The 12,937-nt window shown below is 35.2% G+C and overlaps 1 protein-coding gene across 1 annotated transcript; it reads left to right on the forward strand.

Moving 5' to 3' along the window:
* Positions 1-310: 310 nt before the first annotated feature.
* Positions 311-1,486, forward strand: LOC145157323 (F-box protein At1g30790-like). Its single transcript, XM_079076381.1, has one exon. The coding sequence runs from the start codon at positions 311-313 to the stop codon at positions 1,484-1,486; it is 1,176 nt and encodes a 391-aa protein (XP_078932507.1).
* Positions 1,487-12,937: the final 11,451 nt, after the last annotated feature.

The following is a 12,937-nucleotide window of genomic DNA, read 5'->3' on the forward strand; positions in this document are numbered from 1 at the left end:
CATAACATAAAAGCTACTAAAAAAAAGAAGCTAATAAAATAAAATAGGATCTATTTTACTGGCTAGTTATTGGGGGACCAAGTCCCATCGAAAGCACATTACTAGGTAAAATTAAATATTGTATTATCTCATCAAAATTCACAATACCTTTATACAAAAACACCATCACAGTAGAATCGGTGGCCCAAAATTCATATTCCCCACCCTGCACAACTCCACGATGCTCCTATTATTATCAACCCTAAAAAATTATATAACCAAGAGCTAAGCACCTCCCATTAAAGGCCAAGCACCTTCCATTAATATCGAAATGTCAGACTACGTTCCTTTCCAAATCCAATTTGAAATCATCAAAAGACTTCCTCTAAAGTCATTACTTAAATTCAGATCCGTCTCAAAACCATGGAAATCTTTGATCGACAGCTCGGAGTTTATTGCTGAATACAACGTCAGCCAGACTCAGCCGCAGCGTCTATCTGTATGGTACAATGATCCATGGTCTGCTAAGGATAGATTTGTTTCGTTTGTGGATGATGACACTTTGGCCTTACACGAGTTCACTTCGACTGTTCCTAAACTACTTAAGAATTTACGATCCGTTGTGGGTAGCTCTCATGGACTGTTGTGTTTGTACAGTTATTATAAAGATCCATGTCGATCCACCAACGATGAAACAGTGAAGGGGGTTGTTCTTTGGAATCCTTCGATTAGAAAATCAGTTTATATAACTACGCATGAGTCTTCACTGTGGTGTGAAGAACAAAGTACTGTTCTTGGTTTTGGGGTTTCTCCTGCCACTAATGACCCTACAGTTGTGAAATTTAAACGTGTTACGTATGGGGATCCAAGAACTAAGGATCACATGCACTGGGTAGTTGAGGTTTTTACGTTAAGCGCTGGATGTTGGAGAATTCCATCTAGCAAACCCCCTAATGGAACGATTACACTTACATGGGAGCAAGTAGTAATAGATAAGTTTATTTATCGGTTTTGTTTTGATGGGATTCCGAGTCTCCGAAATAATCTAATTATGTCATATGATATGACTACCGAAGAAATTAGAATGGTAGACTTACCAGACTTCTTAGCACACCAGCGATGTGTTAATTTGTCCATTTCTAAGGTATGGGAGTCTCTAGCTGTGCTTGAATATAGTACAAACATCAACAAACAAGTTTGTGTTGTATGGATGATGGATCGTGTTGTCCCTAATTTGTTTACAAAGCTATTCACCATTAAAACACCAAATATATGGGATTTTCGCCCCAATATTACACTCGGGTTTACAAAGAGTGGTAAACCTATATTGGGACTGAAAGGTCATGATCAAGAACCTGCTGCACTTGTTGTCTATGAACCCCTGTCAGAACACATCAAAGAAATTGGGATTTATGGAAGATATGGTTTATTCTTTGTTGGCTCGTACATGGAAACCCTACTTTTGCATGAGCAAGTGAATTATAGAGTTTATTCTTACAATAACTAAGGATATCAACAACCTCTAATTTATCAAGACTCGTTGACATAACATTGGGCATTCGCTCGGATAATATAAAAATCCTATTGTACTTCGAATGCAGAGCATGCATTCTTGAAGGAGGTACATTTTCATTTATCAAAATAATTCTCAGTGTCAAAGGTTCTAGTATCAAGCTTTTGGCCCATTTAATTTTATGCTGATTTTGTAAAATCATTGCAACATTATTAAATGAAAAAACATAATATAGTGATGTGCTCTATTATTCGTGATATGCACATGGTCCTCAATTTAGGTAATTAAATCTTATTATAGAATTCTTTGTTGCTTTCAGTTTTTGCATGAGGCCCAAAGTTAAGCTTTGTAAAGATAAAAATTTAGGTGTAAGGGTTCAGATTGAAGAGAGGAGATGCTTGGCTTCATCATCTTTCTTGTGGTCCTCTTCAACCATTCTCTTATGTGGAAAAGATTGAAAAAAACTTTCTTTATGGAATTCAAGAACTCTTTTTACGGGCGAAAGGTTAGCTATGATAAAATAATGATTAATATGATAACATCATTCTTCTCAAATGCAAGATAGCATGAGTTGTAGGGCGAAAACGGGTGGTTCGTTTTTTGGTTTTCGGAATTTGGAATGTTCAAAGTCGAGCAACCTTCTCGATTGTTGGAGAAAGGCATTAAAAACATGAAGAGAGAAAGAGAGCTTCTAGTGCAGAAAATGTAAACTTTTTATTTATCTCACAATCAACAAATCAACATGTTACAGATACAATACATATATTTATACTAGACATGATGACAGTTAATGATATATGTTAATTATTAACCAACAAATACAACCCATTTATGAGCCGTTGATTGAATCCTTTCGGAAGACACCTCTTTAAGATACCCATTAATGGCACCCCTTCAAGGCAACGATTCCATTTTGTAACTACCTGTCTATCACAATATTACATAATACCCCCTGAAGTTTAGCTTATTTTCAACATACCCCCCCTACGCTACACTTGTATAACCCCACCAATTCACAGTCTTCAATCAACCTGAAACCTTCAAACTTAAAACACAAAGATCTTTTCAATCGGGATCAATCAAAACTTCATCTTGTTCATAGAATATTTGTCTTTATTTGTAGAGAAAAAAATTATAAATTTAGGTATATTTTTTATTTTTATTTTTAAAAAGATAAAATCTAATTTAATATTTATAAGATTTATTTAAGAAAAGAAAAGAAAAAAAAAACAATTGAAAATTAACACAAATAGTCACGACTTTATTTGGTGAACCACGCCTCCTCTCCTTATTTGGCCATTTTTGGTTATTTTTTATTTTTATTTAATTTAGTTTTGGTGACCAAGTTGTAAAAAGATCACCAATAGGAGTAGTCTTACAAACCCACCTACGTTACTTCTTGTAACAGCCAAACATACCCGTGAACCATGCCATATTGCCATTTTCTGACTTTCTAAGAATCTAAGGCACGTACATAATTTCTCCCCATAAGACCTTATTTCCTTATTAATTTAAATAAAAAGTGTACCTTCTTGTCTACAAGATGATGTACCATTCCTTTATTCATAGATGGTCATAGATATAGCTTTAGCATTGTCATTTTTCTCATTTAAAAAATTTATTGATTGCAACCACCAGTATATTCAACTATGTGGTCTTTCCCTTGTCCTTTATAATTTAATATCGAAAAACAAGAAAACCCTTTTCCTCTGAACGTATTTTCCTCTTTTCTTTTATTCTAATCTTTTCAATGATCTTAGGCTCGATACCAAAAGACTTCAAAATTCATGGATGAAAATAGTATCCAGATAAACCCTTCTTCATTGCATCGTCTTCTTCATGATCTTTGGCATTCAAATATCACAAAAGATCTCTTTATATCATTTTCTCTTTTTCCTCCTATTTTCTGTTTTTTTTAAATGTTTTCTCATTCTAGTGTCTTTCTTCATTCCTTCACCTTTCAGTCTTGAATCACCATGACTATGTTGGAGAAAGGTACTGAAAACATAAAGAGAGAAAGAGAGATTCTAGTGAAGAAATGTCAATTTTTTATATATCTCACAATCAACAAATCAACATGTTATTGACACAAATACATATATATTTATAATAGGCATGATGACAGTTAATGATGGTTATTAACCAACCAATGCAACCCCTTTATGAACCATTGAACACTTTCGGAAGACACCTCTTTAAGATACCCATTAATGGCACCCCTTCAAGAAGACGATCCCATTTTGTAACTGCCTATCTATCACAATATTAAATGGAGAAAATGACATAAATGCCCTACGAACTTTCTAGGGTTTATCTTTTTAGTCCCTAAACAATTTTTGTGGCCTTATAAGGGAACGAAGTTGTGTTTGTCTGGTCGATTACATCCTTTTAGCTAAAATGAAGGAGTCACCCCGTTACTTTATTGACAGATTGACATTTGTTGACCAATTTTCTTATATTGCCTTTGAATTTTCCCTACTTACTCTCTCTCTCTCTCTGACTTTGTGAAAGTCAACTTTTCCCTCCCTCCCACTGAATTACTGCCAAGGAACGAAGGGGGAACAAGAGCGGTCAAGGATTGTCACCCTCGACCACCCACTGCCACCCGGAACCACCAAGAGTCGCCGCCAGCACCCACCATCGTGTTCTCTTGGGCTGCAAACACAACCCACACCCACCCATTATCACTGTTGTTGCCGTGGATGGAGGTCGATATACTGTATGCCAAAACGACCCGCTTTCAAAGGATCAGCTCCAATCAATCTCTCGGATCGTCTAAACCAAGTCCTCCGGTGGGCCCTGGGCTCAGTCGAGATCTTTTTCAGTCGGCACAGCCCCGCTTTCAAAGGATCAGCTCCAATCAATCTCCCTGCCGTCTGCCTCCTCACCGGAAAGTTTATCATGCCGGAGATTAGCACCTTAGCAAGTTTTAAGAGTAAATTACATGTATTGTCAATGTGTTTGAGGTAATCTACAACATTCAACAGTTTGGCGGTGTACTATATACGGAAGCATAGATTTGCTAGTCAAAGGCACATCATTGATACAAAAGAACGACTGTCAATTTGATCTATTATATCCGGATCAATTACCTTGTGTGGTTCCGTTTCATGGTATTGCCGGACAGAACTCATCAGAAATTGTTTTTCATGGTAGGTGGGATCTGATTCTTTTTGAAGTATGTGGCTTTCATGGTAGGTGGGATCCAAGTAAAACTGTGTACCGGCAACCTTTGTATAGAGTTTGGTATCTGGTTGATTTCTAGGACCTGAAGAAGACATCGTCTGTAATTTTATATTGGAAACGATGTATGGTTATGGTAGTGTAAGGGGGCGAGGGATATTGTGAGAGCTGGGTTCGATTTGCGATGGTGAGAGCTGGTGGTGGTTAAAGTGGTTGTTTCCAGCCGAGGAGAGGAAGATGGGAGGCGACTAGAGGCGATGCGGCAGGCGGGGTTGCTGTCGGTTTTGTTTAGAAGAGGTTTAACGAGAGAGAGAGATGGGTGGGCCCCAAGTTTTGTCTATATGTCCCTTAAACCGGCTAAAACAAGTAAAGGGACTAAAAAGACAGGTTGCCACAACTTGGTTCCTCATAAAGCCACGAAAAATTTAAATGACTAAAATGGTCAATCCTAGAACTTTATAGGGCATAAGTGTCATTTTCCCTATTAAATAATAGCCCCTGAAGTCTAGCTTATTTTCAACATCCATTTCATTTAAATTGCTTTATAAACTATAAATTGTGTCTTTTAACGGATTGATGGAATAGGGGGAGTGATTGATCCATAGATTAATATAGACTATAACTATAGTTTTGTAGTTTTGTCCCTGTTTCAGCGTTCTACTCCCAATGTCTTGCTAGAACTAAAATTATAACTACAAGTTCTAAAAAGTAAATTCATTAATTAAAGAATAAATATTGAATTAAAGCTCTAGGAGTCCAGATATATAAGTTCTCTACTACACAACACTTTGAAGAACTTTAAGTATTTTGAGGGATCAACATACGAAGCATGTAACGTCTCAAAAATCACAATGAATTTAAACTTTTCAAACAACCCATTTACTAAATAAAATTTTTACATAACCATTATTTTCAAAACATTATTCAAAAACAGAGTCTCCCAAGATTAACAACATAAAAATCAGGATGTGTATGGTCACGCCTTCGTCTTGCTGTGGTCCTCTAAAGTACCTCAAACAAAACTAAAACTATAAATCAATGCTTAGTAAGTTCCCGTAAAGTAACATCACATGGTACACATATCATATACAAATAAGCATGTTGGGTCCAATCAATCATCAGACTGGAATACCCAGGGGTCCACAACCATCGGGTTGGAATACCCCTGGCCAAATCAATCATCGGACTGGAATGCCAATATATAACAAATATATAACAGGTCCACTCACTCTTCGGACTGGAATACCAATATACAACGGGCCCACTCAGTCACCAGACTAGAATAACCTTGGTCTATTGACTCCCGCACATAGAAGTAATGTATTAACCCAACACAATACGTCGACATATAACAGATAGAAAACATATTCAACAGACAGACAATCATGAAACCAGAAATCATAGGTAGTCCTACAGATCTACCGGTTTATGCATATCAATAGCAATACAATCATATAGATATACCCCATACTCAACATATCATTAATCAATGTGTTAAATGTGACTCGAGCATTTGGATCTAGTTCATGAAACATTTGGAGCACTTGGACCTCAATGGAGCACTTGGGGTTCATTGAGCATGTGACAAATGAATGGATCTTCTGAGAGAAGAATGGATCCACTACGAGAAAATAACTCTTTAATAACACGCGACACATTACACGCACAGATTTATGATACACAAAAGTGTGTGTCCTACAAATAATGTTAGCTCTCTCAAAATTTGAAGGATTTAGGACACATATTTTTTGATGCCCTAAAATAAGTGTAAAAAAAAAGAAAAAAAGAAAACACGGAGGGCGCCTAACAAATATGTGTGTCGTGCAGAGGTGTCACTTTTTAATTTTTTTAGAAAAGGCGCGTCTATTATTTTTTTAACAAACTAGGGCTTTTTAACAAAACGTGCATCCATGTATTCTTGAGCACAAAATCGTGATTTTAGGGTTTTTTTCACACATCCCCAGGTTCAAGCTCAATTTCTCCATTGCTCTCTCTCAAAACATCGACCAACATTTGAGATGGTGGCTTGAGGGAACGAAGAGGGCCACGACGGTGAAAGAAGTCGACCTTCTTCTACAGATCTCACAAAATCCTTCAAAAATTCGGACAATGATATCCATCAAATCTATCGCAGGTACCGTTTCCTTCCTTGCCTCTTCTGCTCATCCTTCTTTGTACGTTCATGAACCCTCAACCTCTATCGACTTACAAAAAAGGGCCTCCGGTTTAGAAAGAAAACGAAGTATGCTCCCTTTCTTCCTACCTTGCACTCCTGTAGTCATATCGTACTCTCACCTCTGCACTTCCGGTTCTTGTTCGACGGTTGGAGATGTAGAAAATGTTGGTACCGATCAAGGCCATCCACCGATGGGTAGACCCTCACACCACCCACCTCCGGCCACAAGTCATTCTCCTATTCTTCCTGCCCTCTGTGACGAACCTCCCCAAACCTGTATCTTAGATTTCATTAAGATGATGGTTTACACTTGAAAACATACATGAATTCGAACTTTTTTGGGCCCTTATTCCTTGTATAGAATCAATGGGGGAGCAATGGTGGGTACCCAATCATCCTGGTCCTAAGAATTCACAATTGTCTTCTATTAAGTGCTTTAATCTTGAAGACCATTATCTGTCGTGACTTCATGGATTTGATAAGATTAAAAAATAAGGACACTTTGTTGCCAATCCCAATCTGTTATTCCATTCAGATTGTTCTCAGTTGCAACTATTTACCCAAATCTCAAAATTTTATTGTTTTGATTCTCCGATCTTCAGATTTAGGAAGTCCAATTATTAATAATGAATGAATTAACTAAAACATTAGATGCTTTCATAAGGAATGAGAGTTATAATACAACCGCATAACATAATTATAATATACATGATTATTTTATTAGTGAAAAAATTAACTATGATCTACTTAATGGGCCCTACTCTCTCGGGTATGGCTACAAGGCTGTCTCTCATGTTTTTTTGTTGTCTATTCTGATAACAAAATAAACAAACTATGTTGATGGAGTCCTGATTAGGTTTAGCATTTTGTTTTCTCTATATACAAACATGCGATTGTGAAGTAATTGGGTGAGAATGGGGAAATTATACACACATGTGCTCAAAATGAATCTAAATTGTTGTTTGAAATGTCAATGAAAGATGCTTCATGCATTTCCTGAAAAGGTTTTACGTACTTGTAAATTTCATGAATTTCAATGTTAATTCGTTCTTTGGGACACTTGTACTTATTAACAGACCCATTTCTCTTCTTTTTTCCCTTGAGGTTTGATGATAAGTCATTTTCTTTGACACTTCTTCTTATTTTATATTTATTTTTATGCTTCTTTTATTAATAATTCCAAACATATGGTAGATAAATCTTGAAAAGACATTGAAGAGTTTCGCGATGTAAGCAAGAATAATGGTGGAACTGAAGTCAAGTTCTTAGTTATTTCACATTTTTTTTGTAATATTTGATACCAATTACAATTCTACTTGTTTCCAGCTTCAAATCAGCTTTGAGGGGACACTTTATTCTACAAGGAGTTGACTGGTTGAATATGAAGAAGTTTGAATGTACCTTCTCTTCTAACACTTGATCATGTAAATAAGTAAACTGTAGAACCAGTTTGTTAGCAACCATTGAAAGAGTTGTCAGGCTATTAGTCATGCCAAAAATAAACTATGTTAGTTGTTATGTATACTCTACAGAAGTTATTGCAATTTATTAAAAGAATTGATAATGATCTCAGCCAAAATAAGAATTGCAACATTACATAGATACTTGCTCCCCACTTCTTTCTTTTAACTTTTTTATTGACCACTTTTTTAATCATCAATGTCCATATTTGCAGCCAACTAGTATGGCCAGAAGTGCATTTAAAAATTAAAGAGAAGGGTTCACTGATAAAGCTGTGGTGATAAAGTTATTATTTGTCAGACCCCCAAACCTGAACGACGGAAACATTCAGGGGCGGAGGACGTCATGTACAGTATCATAACAATTTAATAGTAAAGAAAGTACACACCACCATAATATATATTTGAAAAGTTTACATGATTGTTGTATTACATGTTTCAAAAGTCAAATACAATATGATGCTCCAAAAGATGTTACTAACGCCAGAGCATTAGTCCCCAAAAGTAGTTGCTAACCTGGTGTTTAGAGATTCCCTGAGAATACAAGTTACTTCAAAGAAAAAGTGTCAACAATTAAGTTGGTGAGTTCATAAGTAGATATTTGTGTAAATGTATGCCATTCGAAAGTTCACGTTTGTTTTCCAGAAAATCCGATATTTTCTTATAAAATGAGTAATGAAGCGTTGTTTGTATGAAATGAATGTATTGAACCAGGAAAAACCTATATTTTCCTAAAAGTGGGAAGCAGTCTTAAATGCCCAAGACTGTAACTTGTAAGTAAATATGTCATACTTAAAATAATGATGTATAGTTTTATTAGTAAACAAAACTATAGGAAGTTTGTATTTTCACGTAAAAATAACTGTAATATTACTTTTCCCGTAAAAACATAATACCATAATAATTGTCTGTCCTGTGAGTTTTCATAACCGTACTATGATAGGATTTGCCTGTAGCGACGTTCTGCAGGCGTCGAAATGTTATGACACTTGTCACCCTTAACCTGCCGGTCCGGCTGTAGCTAATAGTCAGGGTGTGGGATCATCAGTCCCGTATAGATCTATACACACTTATCACGTTCTCCGGACGGAGACTCTGGTTATAAAACAGGACTTTCTTGTATACCTTGATAGGTACGATGAAGACGAATGACTCACATATTCTCAATTAAGTCACGTATTTTGAAATGTATATGTTTATGTCCAAAATGATTACCCTTGTCATAATATGTTATGAAAACAAATAAATAAAGCATGTTATTATTTATAAACACATTTCATCCCGAGAGGGTAAAGTGGTGTCGTAAGATGTTTTGCATGCTGATGCATTCGTATGATAGTTATAACAACAATATGAAAAGTATATCAAAAGATTGATGTTTTTCACACGAGTTTAACCGTGTGTTTACTTGTATTCCCCCCCCCCCCCCTAAAAGTGTTTAAAAGCATTTGAAAGTGTGGTGATAGGGGTATGAACTCACTTGGTAAGAATGACGGTTTGAAGAAGACGATGATTAACTCGGGCAACACTTCGACTGGAAAGAAGCAAGTTTCTCGGGAACTTCGGGACTTCGGACTTCCGTCGGGGCTTGGATACGTAACCGGGGCCTCGGGGTAGTCTCGGGATGCTTAACACAGAGTATAAGTGGGAAAGGGGAGTAGAATTGAGCAGCCAACACCAAAACCCTTGGTTTCTATTTATAGGGTGCATTTTTGGGATTCACGTCGTGAGCATGGAGTGGCTCACGTCGTGAGTTCGATCTTATCCCTCCCGTAGACTCGACATCTAATAGCCCGACTCTGGCACACATCAGTCCCTAACTCACGTCGTGAACTTCTGGTTCACGTCGTGAGTCTGACACTGTGGGGTTTCGTGTCCCGAACTTTAGAAATTCATATCTTTCGCATACGAGTTCCGATTTTGACGTTCTTTATATCCACGCGTAGGTGAGATTATGTTCTACAACTTTCGTTTGGACTCCATCGGCTAATTTTGACTTTATTTTTAATATTATATTTTTAACAGACCGGGACTGGAAAAGTCTGTTAAAAATCCATAACTTCTTCATTCGACGTCCGATTTCGTCTGTCTTTTTACCGTTGCATTACTATTGTTGAGGTCTTCGATACTCGTTTAGGTTGTGTTGGCTAAAAGTCACTCGATCTCTATTTCGAGTTTTTTAGCTGTCTACCGCTGTATCCGAAACTTAGAAAAATCATAACTTCCTCATATGAAGTCAGATTTGGACGTGCTTTTTATGTATGTTTACGGTTTAATGATATCTACGACTTTCATTTAGATACCTAAGACTAAAAAGTATTTTATTGAAATTTCACGTTTTATGATTAACAGTGTTTTACAGGTTTTATTGCGGATCTTCGATTGGTCATAACTTCTTCGTTATAACTCGGATTTTAGTGTTCTTTATATTTTTGAAAACCTTGTTACGATATCTACCACTTAGTACATTCACATTGAGATATTTGAACATTTCATTTTGTCACTATTTTTATTATCATCTCAAAATAGGTTACAATACTTGACTTTAGGTCATTACATTGACTTGAAATATCGGGTTGTTACATTATTTTTAGAACATAGAATAACTACTTCTAGGTTTCACAAATAGCAATATGTAATCAATAGTAGCAACATACTTATAGTTCTTTATATATATATATATATATATATATATATATATATATATATATATATATATATATATATATATATATATATATGAAGTTGTTGATTATTTCTTTCTGTTGCCTTCCCAGATGTGTTAGAGAAACCAATTTGCTGTGACTCTCAACTTATATTATATTAGCAACAGGAGTGCAAGGGTTGGGTTTAGGTAATTATATATATATATATATATATATATATATATATATATATATATATTATTATTATTATTATTATTCTTTTCTTCCTTATTTACAGGTCATCGGGTTTTGTATTTCCTGTTCACATGCCAGATGGTGCTCCATGTGGACTGCTGAATCATTTGACTGCCTCATGTCGTAAGTTCACATATTATTTGATGTTTTATTTTTTATATCTAGAATTTAAAAAGTGTAAAGAAATAAATGAACTGCATTCCTATTTCTTGATGCTAATAGATGTTGTTTTTAAGAAAGTGAAAACATTAAGGTTTTATTTTTATTGTGTGTTTGTTGGGAGGTGTATATGGAGATAGAGTGTCCGGATGGAGGAAATGGTGGAAGATTAATGGAGTTTCCTGCTACTCATGAAGAAATTCATCCGACGAGAATACTTAGTGTTGTTGGCAATCTTACCCCTTGGTCTGATCATAATCAGAGTCCAATAAATATGTACCAGTGTCAGGTCTTTATTTATTTGTTAAAAAAAATAACTTTTTGATGTATTATTGCTTTGGTGGTTAAAAAGATTGTGAAATCTTGGATTTATACTTGCAGATGGAAAAACAAACAATAGGATTCTCTTCACAAGGAATCAATTGTCATGCAGATCAACATCTTTATCATCTTCAGGTTTCTCTTTCTCGTTTAACAGTTTTATACCTTTAAAAAAAAAATCTTTTTATATAAACTGGTTCTTGCAGACTCCTCAAGCTTTGATTGTTCGCACTACTACATATGAAAGTTCAGTTTTATTATCTCTAAACTGAACTTTCTAATTGTGTTGCTTTGGTATGTGTTTTAAGTTTCTTTTTATTGGCATTTTGTTACGGATTTTTTGCATAAATATATGTATTTAAAATTATTATCTCTAAACTTGCACTTTTAACCAATGCAAAGTAATCTTTGCCTAATTTAGCATTGACCTGACACATGCTTCACTTGGCACAAAATGGCTAAAGAGAAAATACCTGAGCATCCTATTTTGAGATCAGTTGTAGATATATTAGGGCAAACTCCTACGACATTGATCATTTTTTCTTAGTTGGTTCTTTTTAAGTTTTAGAACATGAACTGATTAACTTTAAGTTTGTAACCGATATACAGAAGTAATAGAACTACAGGTCATTATTATGAAAAATACGAGTTGTGATCCACTTAAAGAACCAAAAAAATGAGAGAATACTTACCTGATTAGTTGGTTCTTTGGTTCTTTTTAAGTTTAAAGTGATGTTTCATTTGCGGACAGTAAGTTAATTTTGATTGTTGTGCATATGTTTGTTTTGAGTTTAAACTTGTAAATTCTTTAAAGTTTACTGTAAAATGATTGTACAATATCTTATATGCAATGTTCGAAACCTGGAATAACATAGTCTTCGGAAACTTGGAATACATAATCATAGTTTGACTTAATTACTTACTTATTTAGTTTATTAGTTGCTTGTTTTCTAGCTTATTAAAGTCACTAATTGGTTTCTTATTATGCTTAAATCTTAACTGCTATCATGGCAACCTTTAACAGTAGTTTTGGATCGACACCTTCTAGTTTTATGTTTTTCTTAGTGGTCTGTATATATTAATATATTATATTTTTATGTTTACATAGAAACCAAATGTTGTGAGTTATATCAGAAGATATCGTGTACGTGTTCTTGTGCTTCTATTGTGGATTCAGGAACATCCTTGCTTACTGGTCCAACTGTATGTATCTCACGTGAAGCTTCTGTTAGAACTATTAATCTCA

Source organism: Lactuca virosa, chromosome 2 (genome assembly GCF_052849685.1).
Source record: "Lactuca virosa cultivar CGN04683 chromosome 2, Lactuca_virosa_CGN04683_v6, whole genome shotgun sequence".
Taxonomy (NCBI): Eukaryota; Viridiplantae; Streptophyta; class Magnoliopsida; order Asterales; family Asteraceae; genus Lactuca; species Lactuca virosa.

What these genes read in the sequence shown, in the direction of transcription:
- LOC145157323 (XM_079076381.1), top strand. Translation starts at nt 311, where the DNA reads ATGTCAGACTACGTTCCTTTCCAAATCCAATTTGAAATCATCAAAAGA.